Source organism: Dipodomys spectabilis, unplaced genomic scaffold (genome assembly GCF_019054845.1).
Source record: "Dipodomys spectabilis isolate Male_0828 unplaced genomic scaffold, ASM1905484v1 ptg000043l, whole genome shotgun sequence".
In the NCBI taxonomy this organism is placed as follows: domain Eukaryota; kingdom Metazoa; phylum Chordata; class Mammalia; order Rodentia; family Heteromyidae; genus Dipodomys; species Dipodomys spectabilis.
Genome location: NW_024870720.1, coordinates 25,973,837 through 25,996,114, shown reverse-complemented (window position 1 = coordinate 25,996,114; position 22,278 = coordinate 25,973,837). Strand labels below are relative to the sequence as shown.

The 22,278-nt window shown below is 34.4% G+C and overlaps 1 protein-coding gene and 1 long non-coding RNA gene across 2 annotated transcripts; one reads left to right on the top strand and one right to left on the bottom strand.

Moving 5' to 3' along the window:
• The first annotated feature begins 1,109 nt into the window (after positions 1–1,109).
• On the top strand, positions 1,110–6,778 carry Csn2 (casein beta). Its single transcript, XM_042678379.1, has 7 exons — positions 1,110–1,160; positions 1,796–1,822; positions 1,953–1,979; positions 3,098–3,121; positions 3,220–3,261; positions 4,431–5,117; positions 6,773–6,778. Exons 1-7 carry the CDS (start codon positions 1,110–1,112, stop codon positions 6,776–6,778), a joined length of 864 nt encoding a protein of 287 aa, XP_042534313.1.
• Positions 6,779–16,612: 9,834 nt separating this feature from the next.
• LOC122106928 lies at positions 16,613–21,611 on the bottom strand. Its single transcript, XR_006147250.1, has 6 exons — positions 21,567–21,611; positions 20,773–20,799; positions 19,814–19,831; positions 19,071–19,213; positions 18,449–18,492; positions 16,613–16,833 (listed from the first exon to the last, which is right to left on the bottom strand). It is a non-coding gene; the product is annotated as an uncharacterized LOC122106928 (long non-coding RNA).
• Between the last annotated feature and the right edge of the window lie 667 nt (positions 21,612–22,278).

Below are 22,278 nucleotides of genomic sequence, written 5' to 3'. Positions count from 1 at the left end.
CTTATATTAAGCAGAGATTAATAATTGATTTCTTATGTAACCCTTACAATGTAAGACTTTAGTGAGAAAATCTAGGAATGCATAGAGAAGTTGGAAACAAAACCAAAACAAACCAAAGGAAACAAATAATTTGAAAGAACAGTAGTTTATAGTATATTAGTCAATAACAAAGGTCTGGCTTAAAATGAGTTTAAAAGTGAGAAGGATAAGATGCAGAAACTGCATTTGAAAGTCCTTAATAGTATTTTTTTCTTTTTTATTAACCCTGACAATAACATTATTTGGAACCTTGTGATCTTAGACAAACTGAAGTTAGTAAGTTATTATATAACAACCATCAAGGAAGTAAAAATATTTATTTTTACTAACAGTAGTTTCCTTTTTGTATTTATATAAATTATTGTAAAGATACTGTACAGAGGGGTTACAGTTACATGAGCAAGATAATGAATACATTTCTTACTGAGAATTGTTACCCCCTCTTCTGTTTTTCCCCTACCATCCCTTCCCTCCCCACCTCCCCAACTCCTCCCCCACCTCCCCAACTCCTCCCCCACCAAAGTTGTAAAGTTTGTTTTCAACATAGTGTCTTGTACATCTTATTGTTACAATGGATCAAACTGTATCCTTATTTCAGCATTTTGTTATTTTCTTTCCTCTGCCCAGATTAGAAAAATGCATAAACAAGATGCAGGACACTGGAATCAAATACAGTATAAACAGGGGTTATACCATGGGGGGAAGAACATACAAAAGAAACAAAAAATCACATAGTACATTATAAATACATTAAAAACAACAGCAAGAAAGATAAAACCTCCAACCTTTCTTTGTGTTTCTGGATCTTTATTAAGAAAATTTTGGCCTGTGGACTTTGGTCAACTTCTACTAATATATTTTTGTCTTAAATTCAGCCATCTTTATTTTATCTTTGTTCTCTATTAAAGAAAAAGTAACCTTACCTAAGAAAACATATCTGCTCCCTGACTTATGTAACTGTAACCCTTCTGTCACCTGTACAATAAAATTTAAATATAAAAAAGAAAATATATCAGCTGCACTAACCTATTCTCTTTCCTTCCTTTCCCTATTGCTAGGACTGAATAGCCATGAAGGTCTTTCTCCTCGCATGCCTTGTGGCACTTGCTCTTGCCAGAGAGGTAAGTTAAGAAAAAAATTCATACAAAAGTAAGATACAGAGGACAGTGTCTGACTACTTGTAGAGAATAACATAACTAGTATGTTTATTATTGTCCAAGTAATATGTAATTGCAGCAGGAGTTTCTTTTTGTGTTGTTATTGTTTCCTTCCTTCCTTCCTTCCTTCCTTCCTTCCTTCCTTCTTTCCTTCCTTCCTTCCTTCTTTCCTAAATTCCTACCTTCTTCCTTTTCTCTTTTTCACTTTCTTCCTCTGTTTTTCTTTCTTTTTTGTTTTTGTATTCAATGAAAATCATTCACCCGCTGTCTGAACAGTGCCTTGTAGGATGGCAAAGCTGGGACAGGTGTTATGTATATCAGTGTGCCACCAGTCATAAATGAGAACAAACAAGTCAATAAGTAACAATACAAAAGAAACAGAAAAAGAACAAATTGTCAGTTGTATAAATAGAATTCCGTGTTCATGCAACTTAAAAAAATGCATCATATTGCAGTGGAAAAACTAGATATGTCTCTTAAAACAGTGGGTAAAATGCTATTTATGACTATGCAAAGATCCAAAGGAGGTAGAAAGCAACATTTTTAATAATGAGTTGTCTATAGAAATAAAATGGCTGTTCATTTTTTTTTATTTACAGAAGGAAGAACTCGTTGTCTTCAGTGAGGTAAGGTTTGTTTGATTTGTGTGTTATGTGCATGTGTGCACATGTGTTGTGTGAAAAATTTTTCAGCCACAAAATAATAACATTATCTAATAATCAGCAAGACTTAACTGTCTTAAATTTTGTTTTACAGTCTTCAGAAAGCAATTCAAACAGCCAGGTAAGATAATACTCTGTGCGTTACATTATTTATTTATTATTATTATTATTATTTGGGTCCAGTCGTGGGGCCTGAACTCTGGGCCTGGACGCTGTCCCTCAGCTCTTCAGCTCAAGTCTAGCACTATACCACTTGAGCCACAGTGCCACTTCTGGCTTTTTTCTTTTTGCTTATGTGGTGCTGAGGAATTGAACCCAGGGCCTCAGGCATGCAAGGCAAGTACTCTACCACTGAGCCACCTTCCCAGACCCTATGCGTTACATTATGTTATAGTAGTTAGGGCTAACACAGTTAAGTTCTAGCCTTATATGTTTGGTTGTAAATTTCTTTCACATACTTTGAAAGACAAAGCATCTCTAACATTTTAGTGTTCTAGAACTTGGCAAGTTGGTTTCCTACTGGAAATGGTGTTCCTTTGCCTCACTCTCTCCTCTCTTTGACATGAAACCATATCTTTCTCTGACCTCCTTTACTTTTAACATTTACTGGATGTTTGCAGACCCAACATAGGCTAGGAGATGTGGTATAATGTCAGTGATAGAGAGCAAAGAGCTTGCACTGTAGTACTATGCTGACAGAAGATAGAATATATTTTGTCATATTGGCAAATAAGAACCAATGAAACTTAGTGTTGTACTAAATCAACTTGAGAGAGTCGTGGATATTTATCTTTGTACCATGATTCAGCAAAGGATATAACAATATACTCTCACCTCATAAAAGCTACATGATCCTTGGAGGAACTACTTATTTCTTACAGTGCACTTGAAGGCTTGTATATTAAGAAGCACACTAAAAACGATTCCTATAATGCCATTAGATCATATTTTCAGTTATTTCTCTGATAAGTTGTGAGCAGAAAAAGGAGCATGGCTATAGAGAGAAAGTAGCATCTTTCAAATGTTTTTTTTTTTTGTACTCTGTTTACTAGATTTCTTTCATGACATGACTCTGTTAATCTTTCTGCCACTCAACAGGATTAGACAAAGTAGTTAACTCTAAGTTGCAGCAACTTACCTAAGCTATCAAGTGAAGATTTTCACATTATCATTTTAAATACCTTAATTTTCTAATAATATTGAAAATTAAAACTAAATCTAATTTTTATTTTTCTCAAGGAATTTATTGGCGATATCAACAAGGTAAAACATGTTTAACTATGCATATTTTCAAACTTTTCCATGTTTGATCTTTTAATAGATGCTAACATATTTATGTATAATTTGTTTTCTTTTTGTAGAAACTTGAGAAAGTCAAGCAGGTGGAGCAACAGCAAAGAGAGGTGATTTGTTCATGATGAGTGTATTTCTAAACTTATTGTGAAGTAAAGGAGCAAATAAAAATATCTGTAAAAAATCAATCTAGAAATAGTACATAAAAAGGCATGTCTCTCAAAATCCAGTGTAATTGAACATTGGTGATACCAATATACATACATACCAATATAAATACATATATATTTTAATGTGTTCTTAAAAGCAGTGTTAATGACTAGAATGGAGTTTAAATTTCTAATGCAATTATTAATGATATACCTACTTTAAGTAAGTGAATATTAGTAAAACATTTCCACACTGAGAAATATGCTCTTTTTAATTTCAAGGTAATTTTGACATGGGAGGAGAATAAAGGCAATATGGCACATGTCCTAAATTGCTTATTTATCACATGTACAAACTTGAGTACAAGTGTCATTGTATTTCTTCACATATAAACATATTCTTAAGACTGTGTGCCATAATGTGGCTACATTGGCATTCAGAAAATATTCAATGATTTTTGTATTCATGTTTTGAAAGGTTTATATTAATATTTATTGAATATATATTCCTAAAAGTTTTACCATTTTAAAGATGAGAAAAGTGAAGTACAGAACAATGAAATATACTCTTCTATGAGAATATTTCAGTTATTACAGAACAGAAAAGTCTGTGAGATTCTGATCTCCAATAAATCACTAGAAAATTGAAAGTGGTGCTGTGGCTCAAGAGGTAGAGCGCTCATCTTGAGCTGAGGAGCACAGGGATAGCGCCCAGGCCCAGAGTTCAAGCCCCACGACCAACAACAACAAAAGTTTATTTTTTTGTCTTAGTTTGAAAAGCCAATCCTTGTTATATATAAGTACAGCTCAGGTGAAAACATTCTAAAACTTTCCTGAACATTAATTTCAGTTTGAACTGTGGATTCACCTGTGAAGTAAGTTAAAGTATAATTAGTAAACAAATATTTTATTCATTGTTCTTTACATAACCTGTCATACTCTTTGTTTTTCTTGGTTCTATCATTTTACTTGGGTACTTCTATGAAACCATTGTATCTTGGTGTAATAATTTCCTCAGCAAGCTGGAAATAATTTTTCACTCAACTGGAATTATCCAGGACTGATTGATTATATTATGAATGTCAATTATAGCTGAATCATGGACTGAAACATTCTTTTTCTTTTTTCAGGCTGAACTCCAGGATAAAATCCACTCTATTGTCCAGTCACAATTTCCAGCCTATCCCTTTACCAATCCCATCCCTTACACTGAACCACAAAACATTCTGCCTGTTGCTCAGCCTGCTATGGTGCCTCTTCCCCTGCCTGTCTCTGTCCATAAACTCATGGAAATCCTCAAAGCTAAGGCCACCGCTAACCCTCTTAAGAGCAAACAGATGTTTCCCTCTAAATCTCATACCATTAGCCCCAGTCTGACTGATCTCAGAACTCAGCATCTTTCTCAGCTTCAGCTGCAGTCCCTGTTGCAACAGGAACCCCAATCTCTCCTCCAACTCCAGTCCCTGATGCAACAGGAACCCCTCTCTCTCCTCCAACTCCAGTCTCTGTTGCAACAGGAACCCCAATCTCTCCTCCAACTCCAGTCCCTGATGCAACAGGAATCCCAATCTCTCCTCCAACTCCAGTCCCTGATGCAACAGGACCCCCAATCTTTTGTTCAGACCCACGTGCCTCCTCTTCAGCTCCAAGAGCAACCTTTTCAGCCTGAAGTTCTCTCTCTTCTCCAGCAAGTGGCTACCTTGCCCCAGACAGATATGCCTGCCCTAGATGAACTGGTAAACCAATATATTCTCTTTGTGCTCGCCCACCAGTTCCCTGGAACTCAATTACCGGATTCACGTCAAAACCGAGTTATTGTAAGTCCAAATTTCCTTTCTTTACAGTTTCACTCATGAGCTGCGTATAAGGGGAGATAAGTAGGAGTTCTAAAATGTAAGAATAAAGTCATCATTCAGATCAGTGAGACTCAACATTAGACACACAATGACAACGCTGGGAGATCTTTCTCTTCAATTTCTGTGCCAAGGCCACAGAGATTTTGATGGAATTTTTCAGATTGTCTAAAGACAAGAAACAGTATATTTTTTATATTTAAGTATTTTTTTATTGTGAAAATACCGTACAGAGGGGCTACATTTACATGAGCAAGATAATGAGTACATTTCTTATCAAGCATTGTTGCCTCCTCCTTTGTTTCCCCTTACCATTCCTTTCCCATTTCCCCCCACCCACGCTCCCTCCACCACTGTCAAACTTGTAAAGTTCGTTTTTCGACATAGCCTAGTCTTGTGCATCTCATTGTTGCAATGTGTCCACCTGTATCCCTTTTTAAATAATTTGTCTTTTCCCTTCCCTTCCACAAATTATACCAACATCAAATATAGTGAAAACAGGGGTTATGCCGTGGGGGAGGGACATACAAAGCAACAAGGAAATCCTCTCATAAATATGTTAGAAACAATCACAATAAAGAAAAAATACATTTGAATCCTTATCTTGGGGTTTATTTTCCCTAACATCAACTTATCTGACCTTTTCTGCTTGTCTGAGACATATACTAGTTATTGCAAATAAGGGAAACCATGGGACTTGTTTTTCTTTGGATCTGGTTTACTTCACTTAATATAATTTTTTCCAAGTCTTTCCATTTCCTAACAAATGGGGCAATGCCATTCTTTCTGATGGAGGCATAGAATTCCATTGTGTATATATACCACATTTTCTTGATCCATTCATCTACTGAGGGGCATCTGGGGTTAATTCCATATCTGAGCTATGGTAAATAATAGTTGTGCTGGTAGCTTTAGTATTCTTGTTTGTGATCATTTGGGTAAATGCCCAAAAGTGGGACTGCTGGGTCATAAGGGAGCTTTATGTGGAGTCTTTTAAGGAACCTCCATACTGCTTTCCATAGTGGTTGAACAAGTTTATACTCCCACCAACAATGCAGTAAGGTTCCCTTCTGTCCACATCCTCTCCAGCATCTGTTGTTTAATTAGAGTTCTTGATTCTAGCCATTCTAACTGAGGTGAGGTGGTATCTCAATGTTGTTTTGATTTGCATTTCTTTTATGGCTAGGGAGGTTGAGCATTTCTTCATGTGTCTATTGGCCATCCTTCTTTCCTCTTCAGAGAAGTTTCTCTTTATGTCTTTAGCCCACTTATTTATTGGACAGTTGCCAGAAACAGTATTGAAATGATTAAAAGGAGATTTTCTTAATTGGTCTCTAAGAATACTGATTTGCAGAGGATTAAGGCTTACTAATACCAAAATTAAAGCTGACAATTGTATTAGGTTTGGCATGAAGAAGACTTGCTATTTTCTGGAAGTATAAAGTTTTCTTTGTTCACATATATTCTTCACAGACCATAGTTCATATTTAGATTTTTAAATGTACATGGAAACAAAGCCTTGAGACGACTTTCATTATTTACAACAGTTTTAAGGCAATTATTCTTTCCAAGATGTGAATTATGTATTTTTATTTATTTTGTATCTGTTTACTTTTCAGGTCTAAGAGGATTTCAAAATTAATGTTCTCTCCTCATTTTTGGTAAGATTTTTGGCATTAAGAGAATAAGTTGACTATTTATATAATTGATATATTTTTATATTTTATTCTCCTATACAGACCCTTGGTAATCACTTATGAAGTAAAAAGTAACTAACTTATTAATTATCAGTTTTCCTCAAAGGTTGACTATTAATTATCAACCTGAAATTAGATATAATTTATATTCCAAAGAAATTTTAATTTACTTTATGTACAATTGGTATATTTAACTGGTTTAATTTCAAATGCTTAAATTCCTACATATAATTATCATTATTTTTAGGAAAAAATAGAAAACTGTTTTCATTTACTTTTAGGTAAATATGTTTGAATTTTTGTTTCCGATCAAAGTATATGATGATTTCTAGTTTAGATTTTATAAGTGACCTAGTTATTTCAATTACAACTGTATTGTCATTTATGAGTCAATATTAATTACTTAGTCTAGGTATGAGGAGAGAAGATGGCTTTGAGATACAAAACTCAAAACCTTTCATAATCATAATAGAGTAGACATTTTACTACAACAATCTCAAGTAACCTCATGTTGGAACCGATATGAACTTTCCATGAAAAGCACAATAGAATGCATTTATAGCACAATTTATTTTTTTTAATAATCACACATGAATTACAAATGGGGGGATCAGAACAGTTGTATCATAAACTGTCACTTACTCTTTGCTTACTTTCTGTTCCACAGAATTGACTGAGACTGGAAATGTGACATCTTTTCACCTTTGCATCATGTTGCCAAAATTTATATATTTCTGATTGAGTCTTCATGGAAAATGATTCTTTTATTTATTTTATGTGTCACATGACACTCATTTAATTTGAATTTAATGCACAAATTCTAATTCAACTAACTTTATAGAATTTCAATATTGAGTTGGAAATATGTATCAAAATTGTGTAAAATAGTTTCTGAAATTAGGTTTAATGCTATTTCTTTGAGAATCTATTTTCTTTCCAGTCATTTCAATAAATTAATCCTTTAGGCATATTTAAGCTTTCTTGTCTTTATTGTCATTTTGCAAACACTATTAGCTTCTAAAATGTTCATTTTAAATTATTATTGATGTTAAAAACAATTATGGAATAAATTCGGTGTGGTGAAACACATTTATAATTCCAAGTTGAGGCAAGAAGATCACAAGCTGAAATATTGGGGTATGTAGTGAGACTGTCTCCAAACACAACAGAACAAAACAAAAAACAAAGCATGAAAGAATATTTTGAAATTAAATAGAATGGTTTGAACTGATAATCAAGTCAAAAAGTAGAGGAAAAGATAGCATGATACATATCTCATTTGTCCTATAAAATCTTGATTTCCCTGTGTGATTATTACACCTGTGCCTTTCACTCTCAAAAGGATTCCAGCATTCAGTGATAAATTTTGTGTTTATCCTACAAAGATTTTCAAATATTAAATCTGTTTCTCAATTCACATGGCAGCTCAGATGTGGATGGGACTCAATCTTTCATAGCTTAAACTTCTATATTTCTACATATGAATTATAGACCAGTTGAGTACCCAACACCATCAGCATGAACTGGGTCACATGATCCTAAGTTTCTCTCTTAAATCATTAGGAGCTTAGCAGTTTTACCTTTATCATCTTCAAAGTTTCAAATATCCTGGCTGATTTTTTTTCAGTTCTCTGGCTTTATGTAAATGCATAAGCTGAGGACTTTCAAATGTACCTTCAATCTTATTTATTTTGTGAACTCCAAATTCATGTATTCACCTGCTTTTTGACCTATACCTATGTCTAATTAATTATATCACAGTTAGCCAGGTCAAGACCAACCACTGCTCTGCCTCCTAATCCAGCTCCCAACTTGAATCTTTCTCGATGTTCTCCTTTTCAAACACACAGCCAGAAATCTACTCTCTGTAAACCGACACTTAAGAAATATTGTTGATTCCTCTCTTGATGCTGAACTGGACAGTTTGTTCCATATTTATACCCTTCTAGAATGTACTTCTACTTGGAATTAGAATCGTTGTAAACATAAATTAAGACAAAGTCACAGTGAAGACTGGATTCAATAAAACTGCTACCTTTATAAGAAAAAAAAGAAGAGACAAAGATAAACAACAGGGGAGATCTAGGATTAATTGAAACATAAATTAGAGCCATGCAGCCACAAGCGAAGAAATGGCCAATGTTGGGAACACCAGAAGTCCTAAGACATGTATTTCCCTAGAGAGAACATGATTTTACCAATCTTTTGATTTGGGCTTTTGGCATCCAGAAATTTGAAATAATTTCTCTTTGCTAAGTCTAGCAATAAATTTCAATCTAGGAGGTAAAAGTGCTCCTTTCCTCTATCATTAATTTAATTTGAACTATCTCATTATGATCACCTCTTTCTAAACTATTACACAGCCTTTATTGCCCCTTCTGTCAGTCTGTCTTACAAAACAGATAACCTTTTATATAAGTATAGGCTCCTTCCAATCTGTGACCTACAAGATCTTATAATGTCCAACACTAGTCTGTATCATTAGCCTTTTCTGATACTCAGCACATTTCCAAAGTTCCAGCCCATTACTTAACCCCGAACCTTCTTTTCTTAGATGATACGCCTCAAGAGTAGTAGGGAGAAGAGCCCGGGCAGGAGCTCCAACATTTTCTTAAACATACTGTCTTGTCTAAATTACTTAAATCACTTCATCTTTTAATACCTCATTTTCTTTATCTTTAAAATGAAACTAGTAATGTTTGTCTTTAAAGATGATGGTACTAGTTAAGCTTTGGTGGCTTATGCCCGTGATCCTAGTTATTCAGGGGGCTGAGATCTGAGGATGATGATTTAAAGCCAGCCCAGGCAGGGAAGTCTGTGAGGCTCTCATCTGCACTAAACTGGCAAAAAAGCAAAAATGGTGAGACAATGGACAAAGCGCAAACCAGTTCAACAGTGATACTCATAAGACACTATGTTGGAAATGAACTGTACAATTTTGGGAGAAGTGTTGGGAGGAGGGAAAGTGGGAGAAAAATGAGGGAGGAGTAACAAGTTCAACAAGAAATATACTCACTACCTTCCATATGTAAACTGTAACCCCTCCGTACATCCCTTAACAATAAAATTAAACTTTAAAAAAGCCAGAAGGGGAGCTATGGTTCAAGTGGTAGAGCTCTAATCTTGAGCAATAAAAGCTCAGGGACAGTGCCCATGCCCTGGGTTCAAGCCTTAGAACTACCCTTGTCCTCACCTACACACACACACACACACACACACACACACACACACACACACACACACACATACACACACAATGATGTTACTGATTTATTTTAAGTCTTTGTGTATAAAACAAATACAATACTACATGAGAAGTAAGTGCTATTAACATTACTATTAGTTATAAACTACCAAAACATAGAAAAGAAGACATAGATATAACCATTAAAAAGAAACTGACTTTATAAAACAGCTCCCCCCAAACTTTTCAAGATTCAGGTAACTTCTCTGGGGAGTTTTAGCTAAATATGCAAGTAAGAATTCAAGTCTAGAAGCCAGACATGGAAGCATCTGTATATGACCACAACACGAAGAAAATGGATTCAGGAAGAATATGAATTTAAGTCTGGATTATGAAGTCTGGGCTGCATAGTAAGTTTCAGATTAACTGGAGCTATTTAGTATACCATATCTAAAAATAGAAGCACACATGTGAATATAATTCATGTCAAAATAAAAATGAACAAACATTTTCCACAATATTTCATGAGATTATTACTATCCTGATGTCAAAGTCAGAAAAAAAACATTGAGCCATGCGCCTGTGGCTCACGCCTGTAATCCTAGCTACTCAGAAGGCTGAGGTCTGAGACTTGAGGTTCAAAGCCAGTCAGGGCAGTAAAGTCCATGACATTTATCTCCAATAAACTACTAAAAAACCAGAAGTGGTGTTGTGGCTCAAGCAGTAGAGCGTTTGCCTTAAGGGAGCTGAGGGACAGTGCCCAAGCCCAGAGTTCAAGCCCCACTACCAATCAAAAAAAAAAAAAAAAAGAAAAAAGAAAAGAAAAAGAAAAAACATTGAATACATATACATAGAACAAAAAGAAAACTAGATTCCAACATTTCTTATTAATTTTATACAAAATTTCTCAAAACATGAGTGATTCAAATTTGAAAATATGTATGTTCAAATATACCCCAAAGGGGTTATTTTGAGTGTGTAGCCTATATAATTTAAAAAAAAAAAAACAATTAATGTAGACTATTAGCCTTATGCTAAACAAAGTATCCGATAGTCATACTTGTTCAGAAGAAAAGGATTTGACAAAATTTGTCATAGGTACATCACAGAAACTATGGAACTAGGAATGGGAAGTATTTCCTCTGCCTCATATGAAGCGTCTATATTAAAACATATATTTGCTTATGCCCGTAATCCTAGCTACTCAGGAGGCTACATTCTGAGGATTGCCCTTTACAGCCAGCCTGGGCAGAAAAATCCATGAGACTGTTATTTCCAATTATCCACCAAAAAGCCAGAAATGGAGATGTGGCTCATGTGGTATAGTCTAACCTTGAGCAATAAAGCTCAAAGACAGAGCTCAGGCCCTGAGTTCATGCTCTAGGACTAGGGCACGCTCACATGTGTACATGAACACACACACACACACACACACACACGTATAAATTAATCTTATATTTAATGGTGAAGTGGTGACAACTTTTCCTCTATGATCAGGAATAAGACAGTTGTGTTAATTCTCATCACTCTTTCAGTATAAGAACAGCAAAAGTTCAAGCCATCTCACATAAATCCCAAGAAACTGAAATGAAAAAATAGAAAGTCTCAATTTATAGACAATATGAGTATCAAGAAATCTCATGGAAATATCATTAAATTAATATATGAATTCAGTAAGTTGGTAAGATAAATATCAATAACAAAAACAATGCCATTTATAACTATGCTAAAGAACACAAACCACTTAAATACAAATCACATAAGACAAGTGTAGAATCACTAGGTGAAGTTATAAAAATGCTAATAGATGAAATAAAAAATATTTAAATATTTAGATATGCTATAGTCATGAGTTGAGAGTCCACATTAAATGAAATCCAGGTCTGAAATATGTCAAACTTTGAGAGGTTAACTTGAGTAGATCTAGGTGTCAATAGGTTATATTCAGTAGTTTAACCATACAGAGTCTTTCTCAGTGTACACAAAGAAATCAATGTATGGCAAGCAAAAGGTTTAAATATGAATGACAAAATAATAAAATGTCTAAAGTCTGCATCAGAAAATATCTTATTTTAGCTTAACGTATCCATTGTTAGTAGTTTGCAATGAAATTATTAAAATAATATGATACATATATTATTGATGATTTGTCTTCATTAAAGGACTTGTGTTTATCACAAAAAAACATCAAGGAGGCTGAAAAGGCAGTGGGGGAGACATTTGCAATACATATAACTCCATATATAAAAATATATAAGAAGAACCATTATATTACTGTGTAGGCTTATACACTACTATGAGCTAGCTGTGTAGGTATAGACTAGTTATGTGGCCAGATTTACATTCTGTTGGAATAAGTTAGGCTGTTTAAACCTCATGCACTTGAATAGACCACACACACACACACACACACACACACACACACACAAATAAACATATATCATGATGTCAGTAAAAACATGGAAGATGGGTAATATTTTTGAAGATCAGAAAAATGTAAATTAAAGTCGCTTTAAAATAACAGGACACAACCACCAGGGGGCCTCAGATACCAAGAGTTAAGATACCAAGAAAACAAAAGCATTGCCCTCCCATACCAACCCACAAAAGAATGATTAGCAACTGATTATTTTAAAATGTAAAGTGGCACAAGAACTCTCTATTCTTTATCTTGTGAATAACGGTTCTATTTTAGATGTACAATGCTGAAAAATATGTTCAGTAGTATTTAAAGCACAGTAACCATGTTTGTTCAGTTACCAAGATAGACACTGATGTGAGAGGATAGAGATTTGGTTCCAAATCAACTCCAGGACTGCCAACTGAAATAGAGTAGTGTGTGGTGAGTGGATGGAAACTTTCTAAATAAAGTACCAGGTGTCAGAAGGATTCTGGTCAAACCAAGCTAACAGTATTTCAACTAAACACAGGCCACATGATTAGCTATCATGGGGAAGTTGTTGGGAGGAAAAATTTGGTAAGATATTGAGGATGATTAAATAAAAAGGCTCTGTTTTAAAACTATTTAAAGGCTCTGTAGGGTTCTGTTTTAAACGTGTATTTCACAAGAAAGTACAGAGATGTAAATAGAAGGTTCAGAAACCTGACTAAAATTTTGTTAAGCAAAAATATTTGTCTGGAGCTTTGTTGGGATAAGTGCATATATATATATATGTATATATATATGTGTGTTCAACTTAAAATATTTCTCAATGTTCTCGAGTACTATTATTCATTTTAAGAAAAAATCAAAGGGGTATTAATAGTTTAGGAGCTGAATTATTAATAGTAACCAGTAATTTTGAATAAACAAATTATAGTATACAATACAATGGAATATTACAGCACACACAGACACACACAGAGACATGACACACACACACACACACACACACACACATATTCACATACACAAATGAATGAGCACTTACAGTTTCCAACATCCAGAATTCACTTCATTCAAGACACAAACCATGAATCTATTTATGAATACTGAATAGCAGAGCCAAGATGCTATATAATGTCCAAAACAACCTACATACATATAGATTATTATTATTATTGTTGTTGTTGTTATATTGCTGGTATTAGAGCTTACACTCTAAGCTCTGGTATTAAAGCTGAGGTGGTCTCCCTTAGTTCTTAGCTAAGGTGCTCTACTACATCAACCATACCTCTACTTTTGGCTTTTTCTGTTTAATTGGAAAAAAAGAGTCCCACAGAATTTTCTGTCTCAGCTAGCTTCAAACCCAATCTCCAAGACTTTGAGGAAAACAACTTGAAAAGCAACTTGTATATTCAACAAGATAATGAAGCTTTATAAATAAATAAGTCTAGAGGGTAAATTGTATCACTACAAAAGAGATAGTCAAGACTTAATCTGATCTTAATTAGAATAATGTATTTGTAGATGTATTCAAGTAGGGATGAAGCTATGGTGGATCAGAGTGGGCCACAAATCCACTGATTGCTGTCTTTCTAAGAAAGATATTCCACAACTGACATTTGGTAGACACACACACACACACACACCATATATATACATATATATATATATGTATATATATATATATATATGTATATATATTTCAAGATTAAGATTTTCAATATTATTTTAATTCTTATCATTTAATTTTAAATAATTGAAAGCTGTATCTCAGCTCCCTGAATAGTGTGGATTATAGGTCTGAATCACAGATGCCTGGTTCTCCAGGAAACATGAATAAAGTAAAATGAGAACTATTTTTAAAAATGTAGATTCGCAAATATATCCGAGATCAGTAAATATATTTCTGGGTTCCACTAGAGTGGATGATTCGCTCCTCTTGGAATGAACAGAACGTCCTGATGACTTCTTGTTTGTGATGGGATTTCTTTTGAGTTAAATTAATCTAACTGGTTCATGGAAAGTTCCCAGCCTCAAGGAAATAATTGGAACCTTGAAACTGACCTGTCCTCATACTGTCCCTCCAATGTGTGGACTAAGGCAATGGAAATCATTATCATGTCCCCTATAGTGAAAACATACCGCATCCCCAGGGAAATTTCATAGATGTTAAAGAATAACATACATGTTATTTTATTTCTGGTTTTGGAGGATATGAAAGGATTATTACAGAGTTGGGAAGGTGGCTCAGTGGTAGAGTGCTTGTTTCACATGCATAAGGCCTTGGGTTCAATTCCTCAGCACCACATAAACAGAAAAAACTGGAAGCAGTGCTGTAGCTTAAGTAGTAGAGCACTAGCCTTGAGCTGAAGAGCTAAGGGACAGCACCCGGGCCCAGAGTTCAAGCCCCATGACCAGAATAAAAAGAAAGGATTATTACAAATTTAAATGAGGTGACACAGTCATAACTTAAGTATAGCAATTTTCAGGTCAATTCTTGGCATTACCTTTTCAATGAACCAAGCAAGTATATTTCTGTTTTCAGATTTTAAAAGTAACTGGAAAAAAGTAGTAACAGAATAATTTTTTTCTCATGAGGAGAAGCTTCTTCTTCATGGGGCTACACTACAATTAAATTTTTGGGAATGTGATAGTTTCATCATCCTATGGTTAATCATGCCTTTATTAAATTGATTACCTTATTATTCTAGAAATCATGAAACAAGATCTACAAACTATCTTGGAAGCTTGGAGAATCTATATGCTATCAGAAACAGAGAGGGTTATTCTATGAAGATTCTGACCTGCCTGTTCTATTAATTTCCTGAAAGCTTAGTATTCTGAGTAACTTGAAAAGCCTTATCTACATTGAAAAAAGTTATTTCTCCTTACAATTCATAACACTAATATAAAGGAATATATCCAGTGTTAAATTGCTTCCTTTTGATTTTTAAAGTAAAAGATATATGTTTAGGTTTATACATTCATGCATTTATATGTATATATTATAATTGGGTTGATGAACACATAATGACTCTTTTGACATATAATACAAGAGGCTTCGTCATTGAACAATATGATCTGGTAGATTTTTTCTTTTTGCTTATGTGGTGCTGAGGAATTGAACCCAGGGTCTCATGAATGCAAAGGCAAGCACTGTACCACTGAGCCACCTTCCCAGCCCCATGATTTTTTTTTGGGGGGGGGGCTGGTCATGAGGCCTGAACTCTGGGCCTGAGCACTGTCCCTCAGCTCAAGGCTAGCGCTCTACCACTTGAGCCACAGCACCATTTCCAGCTTTTTTATTTTTGCTTATGTGTGCTGAGGAATTGAACCCAGGGCCTCAGGCATGCAAGGCAAGTGCTCTACCACTGAGCTACTTTCCCAGCCCTGATCTGGTAGATTTAATGGCTCACTAATGGATCATGAGTGGTTGATTAATGTAGGGTAGGAGTAGAGAAAGGCACATGTTACTGGAAACTTTGAAGATACCAGAAAACCTATTTTGAAGAAATAGCTCTTGGTTGGGCTCACGAAAACACTGGACAACATACTGTATTTGGTTGCTGTGGGTGTCAAGGTTGACCTCTAATCTATCTTGCTATAAACTGAGCTATGATCAAGTAGATTCGACTCACACAGATTCAGATGACATCAGTAAATTGTATAACCATGCAAATTTCTGCTGTGCCTATAACAATCACATTGCTATTTCTTTCTGCATCTATAAATATGTTCATATAGGAAATATTCTATAAACAGCTGATTTTAAAGATCTTAGATCAAGCTTATAAATGCCTTATGTGGTCTGCCATCATCAGCCAGAAGACAACATTAAAATAGAATCTTCAAAAGTGTCACAAAAATTAGCTAGAAGGTCTCTCTCTCTCTCTCTCTCACACACACACACACACACACACAAACACACACACACACATACAAATACACACACACCACACACACACCACACACCCCAAACAAGATTATGTGAATACTGATGACTGGAATAATAATAGAAAAACATAGATTGTGCCTCAAAATGTAGTTTATTGAAAAGAAAGAAAAATCTCAGTCACTGCACACATCACCTGAAATGACAACACTAACAGAAGGAGAAATTTGGACTTTAAACAAAATTTCTATCATAGAGAATTATTAGTAAAGACTTTAATCCCCTCTGACCAGGTGATCTTTCATACTGGCATGATGCAATTCTAAGTTGACAATAAATTGTCTAGGAAAAGTTAGCTGAAGGAATGGATGATATGCTATCCAAAATAGTGACTAAGTCAAGAAAATAATTTCTTGCAACACGGTGTTTTCCTACTCTGAAGTTGCAGTCAAAACCTTTGAGTAGGATGGCTTCACATGACAAATAGACAAGAGACATTCAGAGAGAAATTTCAGTCACATCTGTAAAGAGAAATAGAAATATTTGGTTAGTTACATTAAATATTTTAATGGAAAGAGAAATTCTTGTTTTATGCTATGACATGGCAAAGCAATGAGAAGAAAAGGCTTCCTGTATGTCAGAATCTTTTCGTTTTTCTTAATCTGAATTATTTAAAGCTTTCACCAATAAAAAGGGAAACCACAGAATGATGCTTTTAAAAATGAACTCCAAGAAATGGAGGCATGAGGTTTCTACAATTGTACTATTTACGATTATTTTTTCTTTTTTTCCTTTTTTGTTTTATTCACTTCTGTTGCTGTTTTATTTATTTATTTATTTTTTACTTTTTATACCATCCCTGCCCTCCCATCCCCTGCCACCCCCCTCCCCCGCCAACGTTGTAAAATTCGTTTTTCGACATAACAGCTTGTACATCTCATTGTTGCAATGGGCCCACCTGTATCCCTATTTAAACAATCTGTTTTTCCCCTTCCCTTCCACAAATTATACCAACATCAAATACAGTGAAAACAGGGGTTATACAGTGGGGGAGGGACATACAAAGCAACAAAGAAATATCTTATAAATATGTTAGAAGCAATAGCAAGAAAGAAAAACCATTCAAGTCCTTATCTTGGGGTTCATTTCACCTAACATCAAATTATCTGATCTTTTCTGCTTGTCTCAGACATATATTGCAAATAAGGGAAACCATGGGACCTATGTTTCTTTGGGCCTGGCTTACTTCACTTAATATAAGTTTTTCCAAGTCTTTCCATTTCCTAACAAATGGGGCAATGTCATTCTTTCTGATGGAGACATAGAATTCCATTGTGTATATATACCACATTTTCTTGATCCATTCATCTACTGAGGGGTACCTGGGTTGGTCCCATATCTTAGCTATGGTAAATAATGCTGCAATAAACATAGTTGTGCTGTCACTGTTTTTTTTAATATAATTTTGTCCTGTATATACGTTTCTCTGATTTGAGAAAGGGAATGGGAAGCCCAGAAATGGTGGGACAAGGGTAAAGCAATTCACCAGTAAAACCCACTAGACACTATGTTGGAAATGAACTATACTTGGGGTTGGAAGGGAAGTCAGGAGGGGAAAATTGGGAGAGAATGAGGGAGGGGATGAGACTGTTCAAAAGGAAATGTACTCTATTAACTGACTTATGTAGCGGTTACTCTCTCTATATCAACTTTACAATAAAATTTTAAAAATCACAAAAAGGGAAAGCACACACATAAGCACCCAGACATCACCTGTGCATATATACACAGAAATAGTTAGAAGCCATAATATAGTTGATGAAGTTAAGTAAAACAAATATTAGACCCTTTCAACAGACAGTTTCACTATGTGCCTGGCTAGAGCTTTCGGCAGCCATGATCCTATGGAACAGGATCACACAATTGGGTTTACAAATCACAAAGGTATATCTTTAGGAACAATTAACAACTTCCTCACAAATCTGTACAGCCTAATCCTGCACTATAAATTATATTAGCTAAAATTAGATGAATTTGAAGGTTAGCACTTAAATATATTATGACTTTGAAAAAGTCAAAGAGAGAGGGAATTCATGAAATTAATGAATTAATTAAATGTGCAATTTCTAAACTTACCAGGTGCAATAATTGTGGCATTCCTGAGAACAGTTTCAATTGTTCTAAAAAAATTGATAAAATCATATGATGAATGTAATTGGCAAAACAATCACTAAATCAAGCAAACATGAGTGCTACATATTCGGTCTATATGTCTAGTGAAAACTATTAAATTTGATCACCTTTAAAATATAATCATATGATTTCAGTTAGGAAAACATATCAAGACTTTAATTTAGGTCCTAGAGGTTTCCAAATCTTTGTTCTGTTACTTATGCTGTATTTTTATATTTACCATATGTATGACTAGAAAAAAAAAACACTTAAAACTCAGTAAAATTAAAACGAAGAAATAATAAGTTACATGTTAGGACATTCCTTGTTTTCCTTTGGAGATCAACCTCATTGTAATGAATTTCAGTTCTAGCACATACAACACTGTTTCTCTGTTATTGAAAAAGAAATATAACCCCCAAGACTGGAAAGTATTGTTCATTTTCTACTCTAGAAAATTCTAGTACTAGGCCATAGGCATTAATTCACCATGTTTAATCAAAATCTTATTTTTTTTAATATGTTCTCTGGGCTATTTTACCTTCTTTGGTAGAATACCAAAATTCAGGAATTTGAATAAACTTACCACCACTGTGGTATGACAAATTTCTCAACGTTCTTAGGGGTAGTGGGCTTAAAGATGTCTACGATGGCTTGGACAGGAGCATCCTGCATGACTTGTGGAATGTAGAACCAAGGATTAAAGGGATAAGCAAAAGCCTGGGGGTACTGTAGGGAAGAGAAGAGAGCGAAGATAAAACACAGCAGTGTATCAGCAACTGCCATTTCAAATCTATGAAAAAAATGCATCGTCTCACTTCTTTAATGTCATTAGTCAATACTGAACTTTAAGAACCTGCACTATTTACACAGATCTGATGATCACAGCTGAGAAGAAAGCAGTCCTATGAGACTTGTTATTATTTAATTCATAATTCATGGATATTTTGGACGAGAAAGAATATGTCCTTGTGGACACTGAGGTCAAAATATTCCAAGAACACTCAAGATGAATGAAATGAAATGACTTTGAGGAATGTCAGAACTAGAAGAAAATTAAGTTTCCAATTATTAGCCTACTGTCTTTCCAAAAGCTAGATTTGGGGGGGTCAAAAGTTACTTTCTTTACTGAAATTTCAGAATGGATACTTCTGTTTATCTATTTTTAATACATTTAGATGGGAGAAATATTTGGTGGAATTGGGCTATAAAAACTGATGCAGCTTTTGTTCTGACAATATAAAGATTAAAGAGAAGCTATTTGGACCTTCCTATTTCCATATTAGAGTTTGTAAATCAAGTACATTCAACATTATAATATCAACTCACCTGAAGATAGAATGGGACCTGTTCATTAACAGATAGAAAATGTTTTATTATTTATATACAATTGAACACCATAACATAAACTATTGTTATCAAAAACTCTTTTAAAAAAAAAAAACTTAAAGGGTCACTCTTTTTTAAAAGAATTGCATAAAAATGAAACTAGTTTACTCTGCAATACAAGTGGATAATTGACTTTGTTTTTTTGCCAATGAGAAATTAAAAATTCCATATAGAATTATGATTAAAATATGATATCCACTGACAAACCATTATTACAAGATTAATTAATAACACAATGTTTTGATCTTGGAAAATAATTTCACCACTTGTTTATTCATCTCTTGTTTTAAATAATATGTAATTTATATAAAACATAGAAATTGAACCATATATGGCCCCCAAACCATGAAAATTCATACCAAGCTACAAACTTTAAAACTACACACATTGAGATATGGAAGTTTGAGGGTAGATATGAAATTGTAAAGTCTTTTAGTATTCCCAGAAGTGAGTAATCAAAGGTCAAAGAGGATACAAAACGTGTTCATAGTTATCTGATAGAGGTATCAGGCTCTGGATTGAAAATCCAAATTGTTTCCACTACACATTACCAAAATAAAAAATCGATTTTGGGCAGCAAGAATGTCATGTTACAATTTTTCTGATTTAAAAGTTTGGGCTAAAGCTATCTTCACTCAGAAATGGCTAATGACTTTCCTTCCGTGTCTGCGTGACAACATGGCTCTCATCTTCCACAATGTTAGAAGTAGCACTGGAGAGGCCAGTAAGACATAACTTGAACAGCACTCATGAATGAGGCAATTAGTAGTAAATTAGTTTCTTCAAAACAAAACCTGAGTGCTTATAGAAAGTGTGATTCTATTTGGGGAAGTACTAAATCACACATACACACAGACACACACACAAGCACACACACGTTCTCATACACATCGATTTACCTGATGCATCACTTTCATAGGCTGTCTCTGGAAAGAAGAAAAAGAGAATCATTATTTTACTTCTTGAGACCAGATAAAAATTTAAAGTCACAAGAAATAACAAAATTGTAAACACTTATTAGAGTTTCAGGAACAGACCCATTTTTTTCCAGTTGTTTTTGTTTTGTTTTGTTGCTTCTTTTCTAGACACATGAAGTCATTATCAGACTCTGGTGAGTTCTGAATAAGGGCTCAGTGATAGGTATGGAATGGGCCTCCCTATTTATCTGAACTGCTGTGGCAATCCAGGCCTCCTAGCTACTGGTTATTAGCTTGAAAATGAAATCAGAAGCTGTGGAAGTCATGGTACGTGAGGCGTCTGTACTGTATTACTGACAAATGTACTTCATAGAGAAAACAAAGGATCTAAGGTTTTGATAGAGACAGATTCTCCAGATGATTTCTCCATATGCCCCGCCGAAACAATTAAACTGATTTTAGGATTAGTAAAGATAAACTCCTCTTAAGAACCCAAAATTTGCAGATATTATAAAATTAAAGAATATGTCTAAAATTAATGTAACCATGGGGATTATCACTTCATTGCTTGGCTTCTAAGAGGCGATTCCATTTCAAAGAGTAGCGAAAAACAGTTCTTGTCTTTCGAATTAATTACTATAATTTTTTAGAGATAGGGCGTGAGAAAAACTCCTCGGGAAGAAAATACATATTCAAAACTGGGAAAATATGTACAGCAAATAAATTTAAACTTCATGATATATTTTTATTTCATAAGATATATGACAAAATATTACCATTTGCATTTGGTTGTGCTGATTCATTCTGCGAATTTGCTCCTGAATAAAAGAAAATACATTTTGAATATTTAAGCATCTATTAACATACATTTATTTACTAATTCATCATGATAATATAGTCACCCAAGGAATTTAGGATAAATTTTATTCTATGCTAGGATTATTGAAAAATATGAGAACACTTTTCTAACACTATTATTTGTTTTGTTGTTGTTGGTCATGGTGCCTGAACTCTGTGCTTGGATGTTGTCCCTCAGCTCTTCAGCTCAAGACTAGTGCTCTACCACTTGAGCTACAGTGCCACTCTTGACTTTTTCAGCTTATGTGGTGCTAAGGAATTGAACCCAGAGCCTCATGCATGTGAGGCAAGCACTCTACCACAGAGCCACCTTCCCAGCCCCTCATTAGTAAATTTTAAATAAAGCATTACTATCCTTGGATGAGAGCTCTGCATTTAAAAACCATGCATTATAAAAATATAACAAGTTAAAGAAATATTAAAATATCTTAGATTAAATAAATAAATTTACCTGGGCAAGAAGAGATTGCTAAAGAAAGAAAAAAATGTTTCTTTTAGTGTGTTGATTATATTCATTTGCAACTAATCAATATTTACTAGATACCAACATTCACTCCAAGTACTGGCCACACAATTATAAAATTATATGAAGCCATCATTGCACCTGCATGACTTGTAGCCTTATAGAAG

Coding starts and splice junctions, on each gene's coding strand:
- Csn2 (XM_042678379.1), top strand. CDS start 1,110: ATGAAGGTCTTTCTCCTCGCATGCCTTGTGGCACTTGCTCTTGCCAGA. Junction 1,161..1,795: donor CACTTGCTCTTGCCAGAGAG/GTAAGTTAAGAA, acceptor TTTTATTTACAG/AAGGAAGAACTCGTTGTCTT. Junction 1,980..3,097: donor AAAGCAATTCAAACAGCCAG/GTAAGATAATAC, acceptor ATTTTTCTCAAG/GAATTTATTGGCGATATCAA.